The following is a 15552-nucleotide window of genomic DNA, read 5'->3' as shown; positions in this document are numbered from 1 at the left end:
GGAGACAGACTATAGCCTCAAGCTTTCACTTTCACAAGTTCAAAGTTTAGCGGTGATATTGTGAACCATGATAGCATAAATGCAATTGCATGAAATAGGGGTTAACAACATACAGAGATAAATATGGCCAACACCATGTATACTGTAGTAGCCATTTTAAAAGTAGAAAGAGATTTGATGTTGAATAGAAAAACTGTTTTAAAAGAGACACAGAATGCCTTAAGAAGTTGAATGAGTTTAGATAATATCCAGGACCAGATAATGTATTCAGCAGAGTGCAATACATGGTTTAGGGCATCGGCTAAAAATCTGTTATGGATTTCCATACTTCTCAACCATATGAATTTTTTAGGAATATTTTAATACATTATACACAGATGAACTAGGTAGGATTTTTTGGATGAAAGCCCAATTGCAGATCCCTTCAATAGTTGTGACCAATAAGGAACATAGTTAAGGTCCAAAAAGAGTGCTTACCATCAATACCCAGAACCCCCTGCTTCTGGTTCTCAGAGCAAGGCTCAAATTTGTTCACAATCTCAAGACAATGGTCTTTGGTCACCTTGGTCATCTAGGAATGAGAGAAAACACAAGAGATCAATTACAAAAACATACAGTCCATTCCCCATGAGAATAATCCCCCCAAGAAAAAACAACTACACTGAGTTGTTTGGCGCAGTTCAAGCAGCCCTAAACCAATTAGGGAGCTTCCTCACAGACTAGTTCTGTTCCCATCCCTGCAGTGGAATCCGCTTGTCTCCTGGACAGCTGGCTTTTTAAACCGGATCATTGGTCGATCAGATTCCCATCTATGTCAATCATCGTCAGTGGATGCCGTTTGGGTGGGGAGGAGAGGGTAGAGGGCCAGGTTTCCCAATACTGGCTCACTATGTGAAAGCTTAGCCCTGGGAGACAGCTAGACTTTGGCTAAGTAGCTTGGTCTACTTAATGGGTGGAGACAGTGTTTTGGACACAAAAAGCTGGCAAAATACTAATTCTACTATCTGTTATGACACTTTCCCCTGGTCATTTTCAGAAGCTGGCCGGACTTTCCACTACTTTATGACGTCCAACTTGCCCCAATTGTGGTACCTTATCATAGGCTTAGTCTTTTAGTGGTAGGGGTTAAATATTGCTAAAAGCACATTATGTTCTGCTTGAGTTTTGAGACATTTTTATTATCATGGTCTGAGCAAATAATGTGTATTTTTGAAAGGTTAGGTAGACCCAGAAAATCCTAACTTCAAAAGGCAGTAAACTGATGGTAAGAGACACTGAGTCTATGATAGCAGCCGTCAACTCTGCGGCCTCTTGGCATCACCTTGCAAAACACCACGATGTGGGAGTTAGTATCACATTTGCATTGCCAATGAAACGCTTACAACAATTAGAGAAAATACACCCTCTGAAACAAGCTGACAGTAACTGTCTCCAAAACAGAGAACATTTCGTTTCAGTTATGTACATTTCAGTGCTAAGTGCATTCCAGTGTTTTTAAAAGAAGCCGAGGCTTTCATTACTTTGGTGTCCTCGCAGTAAACCATTAGACCAGCGCCCACATTTTATTCCAAAGCGGTTAGAAATTCATTTGAAGTGGTGGTGCTAATTTGACAAGCCACGTTGGGGCCCCTGTGTCTGCATTTACTCACGGCTATTAAGCTTTACTTAAGGCACCCATGGTCAATCTATTAGAGGTCTGTCTGACACCATGAGCAATGCCTAACGAGACACTCCTTCTGGAAGATTCATTTTAATTTGGGTACTAGAGTATACTGGGTTTGGAGTCAGCAAAAAACTTCTGGAACTTGCCGAAACAGGGGTATTAGGTATTGATTTGCTTAGCGTTCAATATTCAGCAGTGGAACTCAAGGGTTTGATGACTGGGGCATTTTCTGTTAAAAAGCATTATAACAAGATTGAGTGAATGGAGGGTCTTCTGAAAGGCGAATCAGTCCTGTGAAGGACTGTGAATCAGTCCTGTGAAGAATGATTTTCATTTACAAGTCAAGAGGATACTGGAACAGCACTATAAGGTGCTATAAGCTTTTTACTGCATCTCAAGAAACGCACAGTAACCTGCTAGGCTTTCTGCGTAATCATGAATCTCCGCAATTCATGACAGTTGGAAACAGACTGGAGAAGAAAGTTGTCACTGAGAAGACATGCTCTAACAGTGCATAGGGAGGTCATTTGGTTGGTACATGTACAACGTATGCATGCGTGTCATCACATTTGTACACATATTGGTTTCTGTGTGTGTGCATGCGTGTGTCTGTGTGTGTGCATGCATGTGTGTGTGACGGTGTACCTTCTGCTCCAGCTCCAGGAAGCGGGCCAGGTCGGAGGTGTCCAGGTGGTCTTTGTGGCTGCTGTAGGTGAGCATGAGCAGGTACAGGTCCCTCCGTGTGGACATCATCTTGTAGAAGGAGCAGAACTCCTCAAAGTCCAGTGTGCCCTGGTTGTCATCAGTGTCTGCCTCCTGGAAGAACCCACAAGGACAGCTCACCTCATAGCTCTCTCCACTGAACACAAAAAGGACACGATATCTAAGGAGCAGCACCAGAACTATTTTCGTGACTCGTGCACTATGCTTAAGGTGGCAGTTAGTTTCAACAGGCCAAAACGCAAACAGAAATCGAGACTTGAATTACAAGTTAATATAGGCCAATATGGAAATTGTATTTAATATTATGTATGTATTTGTCAACAGAGAGATTAGCCGAGCTAATCAGCAGGGCAGCGGCAGATCCTGTAGCCCTCAGTGGGTCATAGATGGCTGTCTGCTCTACGAGCAGCTCCATATGTCAGGCCTCGCTTGCAGCGGCAGCAGACTGCAGAGGGATGACGTGGGTGAGGGTGGGAGGTCGGCCCCGGAGCGGGACACACGCATGCATATGTGGCGCTCACATACACTCTCACGCACAGACAGTTAACCTGCCAGTTCTCACGCCGTGCCAGATCCTGAGCGAGGCTGACGCATGTATACTCACACCAATACACACAGAGAGACAAGACACACTCTTCACCACCCGGGACTGATTATGGCTCTCGCGCGGTGGAAAGGACACTTGTTCCTCAGTGTGACTATACTGTAGTGCATGGGGGACGTTGTGATACAAGTGACAAGCACAGACGCTTACGGCTGAACGGTATGACTCACTTTTCACAAAAGCTTTTACAGAACTTCCACTGAACAAAATTGTTCCAGATGACAATGTCGAAAGATATAAACATCGTATGTACGACACTAGAATGTTCAAATAACCACAGTTGTCTCTTGCTTACAGTTTGCCTCGACCAAACAGGGAACAGGCCCCCGTTACAGAGGATATGGATGCTAACGTGGAACAGAAGCCCAGGGAGATGCCGCTTTCAGAAACCAAACGAAAATACGAATCTGTCTCATTCCCTCCCTATTTATTATGTGAGGGGTACAGGCGCTGGAGATGTTTGCACACAATGCTCTGTTTTAGCTGTGTGGTTAATATGAATGAATTCCTCACTTTGCTCCTCCATTGCCTCTCCTTCCGGTCTCTGGCACTTTTTAGCAGTGATAAATCATTGAGCAGTTCTTCTTGAGAGGCCCTTGGTAAGCTCGGGACAGACCTCTGGCTAGTACAGTCAACAGACCGGAAAAATAGTGCTGCATCCGATGCACTGCTAACGCATATGTACCTCGCCTCTCAAGCCCCGAGTAAGCTCTCTGAAGGAAAGTCTATCTCTGAGGGATCCGATACGACATGGCTTTGGCTTCCTGTGTTACACTTGGCTACATAGCCTTTGAAAGGTTCCAGGGTGTTTTATAAGGAACTGGAATCCCGTTTCTTCAGTTTACTACCTTCTGAGTGAAACACCAGGATCTAATGTGGCCCAACAAATAATATTAAGTCATGAATATCAACAACACAGAACATGAATGAGAGTCCACTGCTCTGTTCCATCCACGTAGTGTACATAAGAGGCAGGTCCCCTAATGTTGACACTTGATAATGTTCTCCCACTGGGAAGCATCCCAAGTCCAACACAAGTCCAACATGAGTGTTTAAGCAGTTCACCACCAACCATGTAAACACACACGCACACATACAAATTGGTCTCTGGTGTGTTTCCAGTGTATTGCACCAGAGGCCATCTGTGGCCCTGCAGCACCATATGGGTGACCCCTCCACAGGATGTCAAGCTTACTGAAGGTCTGAGGAGAAGCTAGCAGAGCTAACAGCACCAGCATTAACAGGGCCCTCTGCCTGCACAAAGTCAACGGAGAACCATTCAAAACCGATGGTTGAAAAACGAAATTAACTTAAACTTTGTTTAACCCAATTAGTCATTACATATTCCTCCAGTACTGACTTCACATCAGCTTTAGAAGAGGTCAAGGTCTTGTAATATGTAGTATTTTGTTCTGGGAAGTTTTAGTGATTCAGGGAATTAAGTTATGAAAGTCATTAACATTTTAATTTATACTTTTGGTGAGAATAGCCATTTCACAGTTTGCTGTAGCTGAATTGTACTAGTCACTTATACACTGTCACTTTCAGCTACTGGTTGCTCTTTCAGTAACATTGCACTACTGTACCTCACTGTACCTCGCCACCAGGCTCCTGTTTGGTCATTGACATAGTCACTGATCTGCAAATTTGCACTATTGCACTGTACTTCACTAAGGTTAGATAGGTTATAGGGTTGAAACAGTTTTTTTTTGTTTTTTTGTGCATTAGGGTTAGTATAGTGTACTATTTATTGTTATCTGTAATTTTAGAAGTTTTAGTGTTAGGGTTAGTATAGTCGTTTATTTATTGCTATCTGTATATTCAGGATGTTCACTTATCTAAGCTCAGCATAGATGTAAATTTGTTCCGTGTACTTATATGTTATGTTATGTCAGGTGCTTGCGTTGTCTTGTCTTAAGAATTTCAGTGCCCAGTTTGACCTTGTGTTGTTCTGTGCATCTGACAAATAAAAGACTTGAACTTGAACTTGAATAGGTTCTTACAGCAACTAACAAACATATGTAGCTGAGGTAGACAACAATGTTCATACTTTTTCAAGGGCTTTTTTGCATCACATACAACTAAAATGATATCCTACATGAAACATTTCACCCCTTCATCTTACAGCCAACAGTCACAAACACATAGGAACAAACCAAATAGAGTCCCCCTACCACACCAACTGTGCTGTACATGTACAGACACACACACACACACTCCGTGGTAAAAGGCCACTAATAAGCCCTGCTGTCACTCCTTTCCCTGAGCTTCCCCACCTCCCTCCTCCTCTCTCTGTCTATCTTTCACACCTGTCTCGCCATCCCTCACTCAACACCACCAGCAGCCTTCATCATCAAGTCATTCATTGAGAGTGTATGTAGAAGTGTGTGTGTGTGTGTGTGTAAGGGGGCATGCTGAGTGTGTTTGTGTTCACTCCTACTTTAAGAGAAATGATACCGCAGCAACATTCCCTGGCAGCAACATTCCCTGGCATCAACATTGCCCAATGTAGGAAGGTAGCACATGTCAAGCGCTGGAGGGTGTGGGGACGTGCGTACCTTGAACATCTGCTTGACCCTCTGCCGGGGCAGGTTGACATTGAGCTTGTGGAGGAGCTGCAGCACCTCGCTGATGCTGAGGCTGCCGTCGCCGTTCTTATCCGCCTCCGTGAACGTCTGCTTCAGCCACGTGGCGCCGCGCGCACGCTAAGGACCAATAGGAGACATGGAGGGGCCGCCCGTGCCCCACTGACTGTCCACACCGTCAATGGTTCTTCCTGGAGAACACCCCCCACCCCCCCCGCATGGGAGGTTTGGCTCATGCCCTGCGCTAAGACCTGATCGTGTTCACGCCCAAATGGAGCTGTCACACTTTGTACTTCAGAGCTGCTCCTTCAGCATCCCTGCATGTTGCTTGTGTGTAGGTCTATTCATACAATGGAGCTTCAGTGAATAGTCATCCCACAGTCTCAGGGAATCCAGATGGATACTGATATGGGTGTCAACCATCTTACAGCATAAATGGTAAATTGCGCACAATTAAACACTGCAGCCTTCCTTTAAGACAATGGGATTCCCTTGGAAAAATCACAATATCCATTGATGTTTAGCACAGCCCCAGCTTCCTGGCAGAGAGTCTAATATTAGATGGATGCGTCTGCCTGTGTTTGTGACCATGTGACTCAAGATATGATGGGAACTTTTGACAGCTTCGCTTGCCCTCCTTTCATCATTCCATCAGCTTTACTGGTTTGGCTGAGCAGCAGGGAGCTGTGTGTGTGTGTGTGTGTCTGTGTGTGCACATGCAAATTTCCTGTGTGTATGTGTGAGAAACGAAACAGTGAGTTCCTGTGTAGAAGTCTACAAGGACACGAGAAAAATGGGCATGTGCATTGTCGAACTCAGTAAAGTAGCTGGGTGTATGAGAGAACACGTATCACATTTACACATTATACACACATATTTGAAGCACCCATATGTGTGCATAATGTCCGCCAACAGACCCGATCCCCCCCCCCCCTCTCCTCGCACCCAGCCTGCACCAAACCCAGCAGCCCCCCCTCCCCTCGCACCCAGCCTGCACCAACCCCAGCAGCCCCCCCTCCCCTCGCAGGTGAAGGATATTGGTCGCGTGTGCGCTGCCTCTTGGCCAAACTGTCCTCGTCGCTGATGCCCGCCATCAGGTACTTGAGGCCGGTGATCCAGGTGCGGGCCTCCTCCCCCGTGCTGGACACCAGGTCCAGGGACTCCATGTGCTCGCCGTAGTACAGGCTGAAGCAGCAGTTGGGGTCGAAGCTGCCCTCGGAGTAGCGCTGGAAGATCTCCGACTGCTTGCCCTCACACACCTCCCGGATGGAGTCGATGGAGACTGGAGGAAGGAAAGGCGGACAGGGGGTGTAATAAGGAGAGGAAGGGATGAGAAGCAGTTATTTTCTAGAAAGATGAAATGAGAGGTCACTGATCCTTACTGTCACGCTGACATTGAAACGCAAATTGGTATTTGAGTATGTTGGAGAATCAGGAACTGTTTCTAAATAATCAAAACTAAGATGAGAAGGAGGAAACTCACTTAAGGAAGCAAATCCCAAGTTATCCTTGGATACATTTCACTTAATTCCACTGGATTAAAAGTTTTGCCCACTTTTGATGTAACGAGTTTTAAACAACAGTGGTTAAATAGTCCTGGCAACATATGTCGAAGCTTAACTTGGAAGTCTTAATTATGAGTTCAGGCACTGCGATACAGCAGAAACTAAATGAACTTCCATTCGACAAATGAGTATGCCCAAAGAGGTTCGCTATTAAGATGAAACACTTACAGGACGGTAATGACATTTTACAGGAAGAGATTGCCTTCGAGTCATTCATTAACATTTAGCTTGGTTTGGGATGGGAACAGACGGAGAAAATAATGGGATTTCCACTTTCCTCTGTGGCCAGTTTGCGTTATAGCATTCCCCCTCAATGTGTCACATGTGCACAGTAAAATACTAATGGCCTGGCTATAACAATGTACATTCATGTGTCATGGCTCTCACACAAAGAAGCTGAGAGTACCATCATATTGGATCAGAACCTTTACAACCAAGGACAAAGAACACACTCACCGATGGATTACCTGTGACCAAGACGTGTGTGTGTGTGTGTATGTGAGAGAGAGAGACTTCTTAACCTCACCAGCCTCTCAGAGGCCATATGGTCTCCCAGTTAAGGGCAGACTCAGTTCAATGCACAGAGCGTACCTAACTGAGACACACACTCAAACATGCACCTGCAGGGAAGAGCAGCTGTTCATCTTTAGAATCACAGAGATGAAATGAGTCATGTCCATACACACACACACACATACACACACACTCACACACACACACACACACACTCACAATAACCCTTAATCCCAATGCATTGTGCAAACGCACTCTCATTTGAATCAGCTCACATGAAACAAGTTCCACAGAAATAGAAAAATGCATGGATCTCTCTCTCTCACACACACACACACACAGTATGCATTTCATCTCATTTTACCTGGATGAATGGGAAAATGAAACCTACTTAAATGAACAATGTCAACACACACTCGGCTGGATGTCAAAGGTTGTGCCCAGCCACTGAATAACCCATGCTGCGGTGTGTGTGGTGGTGTAGTGTGCTGCGCTCTCACCTCAGTGTGAACGTGTCCATGGACCAGGTCCAATCATAACTAATGCAGGAGGACACATTATTCACCACAGGTGTTGTAACCTCAAGCTACTGAGAGAGTTAAATAAGCCCGATTAGAGATGCCTGTCCGTTCCATGTGGTGCTTCCATTTGGTGCTTGTCTTTTTGAGAAGTTTTTTATACATAATACTGTATGTGGAGACTCACCAGTACAATATCTCCTAGTGTGGCCATTCTTGGCCTGTTTGTGCTCAAGTCAAATCATTTGACAAGCTTTGGGCTGATAGAAAATGCATGATGATAAAAGTAATATGGGAAGTTGGATAAAAAGAGGGATTTGAATGTATGCAATCCAGAGTCTGGGTCATCAGGCTCAGTCTCATTGGCTCAGCTAGCCACTCACCAGTCTGCTCTTTGACACAAACAGAACAAGTGTGGTTATGTCAGGTTTCACTCAAACCTAGGCCAGTACTGCATGCTGAGGAGGATGGATGTGTCAGATTGTGTAAGTGCCTCTGAGTGTGTACGTGACTCTACTTGTGCGGCGTCTGTGCCGAATCATGTGTCGCTGGTTGGCCACGTTAAAGCTGATGAATAATTGAGGCCACTCATAAAGCGTATTAAGTCTGAGTGAGGCACAGAGCCAAAGACACAGGAGTGATGGAGGACAAAGACACAGGAGCGATGGAGGACAAAGACACAGGAGTGATGGCGGACAAAGACACAGGAGTGATGGCGGACAAAGATACAGGACTGAAAGAGAGGCCAGCTATACAAGTTGAAACAAACTTCACCCTTATTCTCAACAAAATAAAAACTTTCACTTGAAATTTAGTTAAGACGTTGTGCCACAATGAGTGTACATGTATTTGTGTGCGTACGAGTGTGTGTGTGTGTGCAAGCACAGAGGACTCACTCTTGGCCTTCTCGTTCTTGCGGGATGGCCGCCAGCGGATGCAGGACTTGTGTTCGTCCAGGTAGAAGAAGCGCACCAGCCCCTTGGAGCCACCGCGGAGCTTCACCATCTGGGTCCCTGTCTGCATGGAACTCATGCATTTCTCCACTGGAGACAAGGAGAGATAGACAGACATTTACAGATGGCTGCACATTGACTTATTGATGTGTGTGTGTGTGTGAGAGAGAGAACGATGGTTTATTAGGGATTATCTGTCCACGGTTCGTGTGGTGTATGCACATGTTGCTTTGCATTTGAGCAGAAGTCAGTGTGTGTGTGTTATGTGCACACATCTTGATCTGTGTTGTGCTTGTGTATGAGAGTGTTGATCCACCACGCGTGTGTTCTTAACAACCATCTGGGTTCCATTCTGGAGCTTCTACAATGAACAGTTATTTACCACGCACACAGTCCAGTTCACAGACATGCATTGGACATGGCTGTCACATCCCACCGAGTTTCACTTGGCAGAGAACAGGCTGAAGCCAGTTCTTCACAAAAGTCTCTCTAACAAGACCACTATATCAGTGTGTTGAAGGGGAAAGACATTCAAATCAATAAAACATGGACCATGAGTATTGTTAGATGCCAGAATCCATTTTGTTTGTTCACAGGTCAATGTTGAACCGCATTTCTATAAAGGGACCAACACCCAACCCATTTGAAGATGGAAGTGGTTTGCTGTAAAAAAAAAGACACTCCATTTAATGAAAAGTACTAAAATGCTGTCTGGGATTCAGTCAGACACTGAGTGGGACACTATATTTGGGTGTCTCTTCGACATCTTTCGCTCAAATAGTCCAGCAAATGGTGTACATATGTAGCTGCTGTTGTTGTTCTTCTACAGTATCTCACCCTGAGCTGGCTTCTACATCATCACACCACATTATCTTAGTAGCTGGTAGACATCTGTCACCAACTATAACATTTGTTGAACCCAAAATAAAAAATTCTGACTATAACATTTAAAGTAGTTGGTATTTTTGTTATTACTTCCAATTAGAGTTGCTTACAATAAAGATGGATAACCGTTCTGACACAAACTAGTATCAACTGTAAGTACCACAGGCATTCCAATGATGGACTGGTTTAATTGTCCATTGACTGGGCTTTCTGGGGTGGTTGGGACAAAAGGCCCCAAGGTGCTGGCTAATGTAGTTCAATCCCAAACTGTCGGGGTCAATTTTATATGCAGTTCCACCAAATAGGAAGGCTAGACCCATGTAATGCTAAAAACTGTCATTTTTCTCTTACCTTCCCTAGAAAGTGAAACAGTCCTGTTCTACCCACGTGAGCTGGAAGTAGAACAAGCACCCTACAGATAATCTGTTAACAGAATGAGGCCAACTTTCCTGTGGTCCATCTTCTTGAGGCATGTTGAATGTGACCAGGCCTAATGTGAGTACATTCCTGTGTCGTTTATGACTACAGTCTGCTGGTTGAAAACAGATAGCCTATCTTTTTATTTGACTAAACATGACTTTCTACACAAGAATGTACAATGTAGCGATAGTTCTTCAGCTGATGATGCTGCTTCTGAACCATCAAACGAGGACAACCTTTTTTTGAATAGTCTATTCAGTGTTTTTGAACACTGAATAGTCTATTCCTTAATCTAATAAATACAACACTGCCATGCAGAAATAAAAGACAATGATGAATTGTGCAGTTCTTAACATTTCATAACTCAGACAGCAGACAATGTCAATGAAATCTGTGTAACGCCGAGAGCGGATTTCTATTGACATGGTATTTGACCTGTCTGTTACCTTGGCACTCACCCAGAAACAACCAGGCAGAGACACTCACACTCTAACCTGATCGATACCACACCCTAAACCACACAGCCTGCAAACACGCACACATGAATGCACATTGTTAAAAGCAGACCACTGTGCAGATGCACTACAGTCAAGCAAAATGATGACCCACCCCTGGCCACACCAGGCAGTGAAACAAACACACCCACTTAGACACACGTTCCAATTCACATTAACACTAAGGCCTCAATAATTGAGAGATTCTCTTCCCTATTCCCCAAACTGCTCTGAAAACCAAACTGTGGGTCTGCCTTCTTAGTTTTCCAACCGGGAACCATCACAGTTACACTTCAATTTAATGAGGCAGGCAGGGAGGCAGGGAGGGAAGCAGAGAGGGAGTGAGGCAGACAAGGAGGCAGGGAGGCAGGGAGGGAGGCAGGGAGGGAAGCAGGGAGGGAAGCAGGGAGGGAAGCAGGGAGGGAAGCAGGGAGGGAAGCACGGAGGGAAGCAGGGAGGGAAGCAGGGAGGGAAGCAGGGGTGGGCTCCTTGCAGCCCTTCAGGAAGTCTCCAGCCAAGGCTAACATCTGCTACTCCTAACTGGGAACCCAAGCCCAGCTCCACCCTCCCTTCTGAGCCTCCTCTCTTGTCAGCCCTAACTAGGAACACGAGGGAGCAGCACACAGGTGGTGTGGACTGGATGTGTGGGAGCTGTTAGCGTGTAAAGCCACGCAAGGTGACTATAAACTATTGTGTGTGTGTGTGTACTGTACAGTATGAGTGAGTGTACAGTAAGTGGAGGACTCTGCTTCACCTCTCTCTCTTTTGGTATCCTTTGAGTTTGAGATGGAAAACAACATCTATAACGTGGACATTCTCACAGATAGCCGATGCTTGCAAAGATGTATGAAGACTAAAACGTGGACAAGTCCTCCAGAGGTCTGGCATGTCCACATGCAGCTGTAACTGGAGTCACACAGGCCATGTGCAGCACATCCACATCCCTTATACATTATTCACTGAGACACTGCATAATACAGGCACAAACTGAAGACAACATTTTAGTTTCACAGTTTGACCCACTTCCCCACAGCTCACTGGAAACTTTTAAAGGAGGCACTGGACACTACAGACAAAGGTTTAACAAGACTACCACGCACCAATATATATTTTTAAGGGAGAAAGCGTGAAAGAGAGAAAGCGTGAAAGAGAGTGCTGGCCACTCCAAACTTTCTACCGGGTTCGGGTTGGTTACCATAGAAACACTGTCGGGGTTAAAGGATGTGAAGATATAAAGCTGAAGCCCAGAATGGAGAAGAAAAGAAATGAACATATGGGCGCTTCTACCGTAGCTTCAAATGTATACTGACCAACATATGAGGAAAACATGCAACAGACTAAACATAAGGAATATTTATGCATAATATTGCAAACTGATTGTCAGTAAGGAAACACTGATACACTGAGCAGGTCAACATGTGTCAGCCACACATCAGGGTTCAGGATCTCTGCAGGTTGGATTGTTGTGAGTATGGGGCAGGAGGATCAAACTGATACAACAGGAAAACTAAGTATCAGAGAGGGAAATCCCTACAGGAATCAAGATTACATCTGATTGGATCAAGTGGTTTATTTATTTGACCCTAATTAATCCAGGTGAGCTACTGGGAACCTAATCTAATTTTTGACCAACTAAAGACAGACTAAAAAGTCTAAAAAAAGAAACTTAATCAAAGTAATTTCATTGAGAGGCTACAATTATTGGTGGCATTACTCCAGCCTAGTTCATTTCCTGACCTAGTTACAATGATGGTATGTGGAAGCGATTCCAGCATTGAGACGACCTACATTGTTAACAAGGTCTTTGGACGGTATGAAAATGACGCTGGTCAACACAGCTGCCATGCTGGTTCATAAGGGAGGAAAAGACGTCTGAGAAGAGGGTCTGGGGGTTAGCCCAAACAGCTGAGGATGACGTGAGTCAAGCTAGGGGTCAGACCTAATATCCTTCACTGGGCAACCTGCACCAATGGCAGGCAGGTGTAACCAAGGTGATGACCTCGTCATCTGTCGTCCCAGTTGGAGTGCAGTCTGGGGGAAAAGTGGGCCAGGAGAGCCTTGCCTTAGGAGGGCGGAGTCAGACGGCTCCACTCCCTCTTGCTCCGTCAGGGCACTAGGTTAAGCTCAAGGGGATTGTCTGGAGTCCATATGTCTATCTTTTTGGTGCGTGCACACACACACACACACACAAACAGGCATCTTAGTCACAAAGGTGTATTTTAGACGTAACTGAAGAAAAAGGTGCAAAACTAGTAAAGCCACTAAGGAGGCTACTCTGGTACAGTTAGTAGTCCTGTGCTCCTACGACACACACCAAACATGCAGCAATAACAAATCCACAATAGTCAGCATCAATCTATTACATTCTGATGACATGACACAACCCACAACAACATTCTACAGCTACACTACGAATTCTATCCGGCATTGGTCGCCAACCAGCCATCAACCTCCATGAAGCCCCACGCTTACCCATGAACCCCAGACTCGATCTGGAGGAGGCAAACATGCTTCTTTCTCTCCAGAAGAACTCCTCGACCAGACGAGAGGAGGAGGCCCGTGGCAGGCTCTTACACAGCAACTTCTCTTTCTCTTCCACTCTCCTCACCAAGCTGGGGCTCGCACCCTTGGCTGCTGCAGCCGTCCTCCTCCTGGCCCCAGGGCGGGGCCTGTCACGCGTGGAGCCAGCGCCGGGCAGGCACATCAGCGCTGAGCTCACAGGGCTCGGGGACAAGTGGACGCTCATCACAGCAGAACTCATGCAGGAGGGATCTCACAGTTATGCTCTCCTAAAGCTAAGAACAAATATGGACTTCCAACCTCAATTTTGGACTGTTCTTGACTAGATGCTAGGTTTGAGACTTTTCGGCTGGTAGAGATGTTGCCAGTGAAATGAGGTCATCTAAACCGTTCACTCGAGGTCCAAAAAGAGCGAGAAAGCATTTGTCGATTGTTGTGCCTGTTTTCTGTAGTGTCTCAATATGTGGCTCTCAGTGTTTTCTTGGTTTTGTCAATTCTTGGCAATCACAATCCTTGCTGACAGTTGATTTTATGAGCTTTCTCTCAAACAGATCAGAGACTGCAATCTTTACTTTGACCGAAATAAAAAAGGTAAAAAAATTCAATCCAAATGACATCAACAGATTGTCAATAACGCTGCTTCCCTCACACAGCAGAAAATCTGTCAATGGTTGCTTTCTTCAATACGTCTCCATCTTAGACAACAGAAAGGTGCGCCAGCATTTTTTAAGGGGCCAGGATTCACACAATTCCATTATCTCTCCTTTCTGCAGTTCTTTGTTCAGCTGGAGTTCTCTTGGGGCAATCCAAAGGGCTGTCCCTAAGGAAGGTGAGAGAGAGAGCCAGGAGACACAGTGGAGTGAACGGTAGCCAAGGGATCCTATGCACAAACTATGCAACATGTTGTGGGCGTCAATCCTAATCTCTGGGACTCTGTAATCCGGGTCTGAGGGATTTACTTAATGTGTGAAATGAGAATGAGGGACAGCAAGAGAGAGAGGGAGAAGGACAGGCAGATCCCCAACAGAGGTGTAAACACTCTTGTTATTTTACAAACCAGTTCATGAATCTATTTAATCTCTGCAAGAGTCACCTGAGGTTTACTTGTAAATATCAAAGTGATAACAATCACACACAACTGAGCACACTAGAATACCCCAGACTAGAAGAAACATAAAACACGTTTACTCTTACTCTCACAGTACATGTCTCACTCTTCTCAAGATGAAGGAGGAACAGGATCATTACAGTTTGGGAAGTATGAACACAGAACTCTCAGTCAGTTTCACTTTCGTTTCATGTTTGGGATTTCTCTTGATCTACAATTAAGGTACCTCATGCTATTTTCATCCTTTCTAGACAATGTTTCACATATAAGGCCTTGTCCAGCCCCTTGTTCTAGACAGCATAGTCAAGCACATGTGTACAGAAATAACTTCAGACCCTGCTAAAGCAAGCAAAGGAAAATTAAGGGGAAAACTAATCCTCCAAAAAACTCCTGACGTGTCCTTTATGAACCCTCCTTCGTTCTCATTATATCTTCAAATATTGAAAAGAAGTGGAGTGCTTGATCTGAGTTTGTGTAGGCCAAGTATATTCTTGTAATTTAGATGAGATAGGCCAAAGCGATTGTTTATGAATAGTTGTCCTAGAAGTGTTGTTTGTCAGTTATTGATCGTTGGATTTAGTTTTAAAAGAAAGCCTGTTTATTAACTATTTCAAACTTTGTTTGGCTGATAGTTCAAGTAGCTTATATGAAGAAAGTTAACCGACGCCTAAAACCTTTTTTTTTTTACTCACCGTGGCCTGCACGTTCGGAAAGGCTTTTGTTCCATGCTGACTTGCCGGGCCATTTTGAAAAGCAATATGTGGAAAATAAGTGCACATCAAATTTATTGTAGCGTCTTCTGAATTTTGATAAAGTGGCAGTAATATTAAATCTGAATGGCGTGTTAATATTAAACGAAGGACAGGATGTGTCTTGAAAAGTATAATACTTTAACATGGCAAGTATTCCATGAACAAACTTGAAATCTACTTCTGTCCGCCATATTGCCCTGTTTGTTATTGGGTCTGATACAATTAACCCCTGACAGGCCACAGGCTGCC

At 44.8% G+C, this 15552-nt stretch overlaps 1 protein-coding gene across 3 annotated transcripts in view; it reads right to left on the bottom strand.

The window, feature by feature from the left end:
• The window catches only part of plch2a (phospholipase C, eta 2a), a 79986-nt gene that overhangs the window by 17808 nt on the left and 46626 nt on the right, over positions 1-15552 (bottom strand). For 2 of the 3 annotated variants that reach the window (XM_047039232.1, XM_047039233.1), the window contains exons 1-6: positions 15244-15463; positions 9068-9214; positions 6614-6857; positions 5549-5678; positions 2309-2479; positions 478-571 (exon numbers count right to left, since the gene is read on the bottom strand). In XM_047039232.1, the coding sequence (XP_046895188.1) occupies positions 478-571; positions 2309-2479; positions 5549-5678; positions 6614-6857; positions 9068-9214; positions 15244-15448 (991 nt within the window). In that variant the 5' untranslated portion in view covers positions 15449-15463. Of the gene's footprint in view, positions 1-477; positions 572-2308; positions 2480-5548; positions 5679-6613; positions 6858-9067; positions 9215-15243; positions 15464-15552 lie in introns of those variants that run through there. The other variant, XM_047039234.1, reaches the window with a different exon arrangement.

The sequence above is a fragment of the Hypomesus transpacificus genome, chromosome 18, assembly GCF_021917145.1.
Source record: "Hypomesus transpacificus isolate Combined female chromosome 18, fHypTra1, whole genome shotgun sequence".
Lineage (NCBI taxonomy): Eukaryota > Metazoa > Chordata > Actinopteri > Osmeriformes > Osmeridae > Hypomesus > Hypomesus transpacificus.
This window is presented reverse-complemented; position numbering and strand designations above follow the sequence as displayed.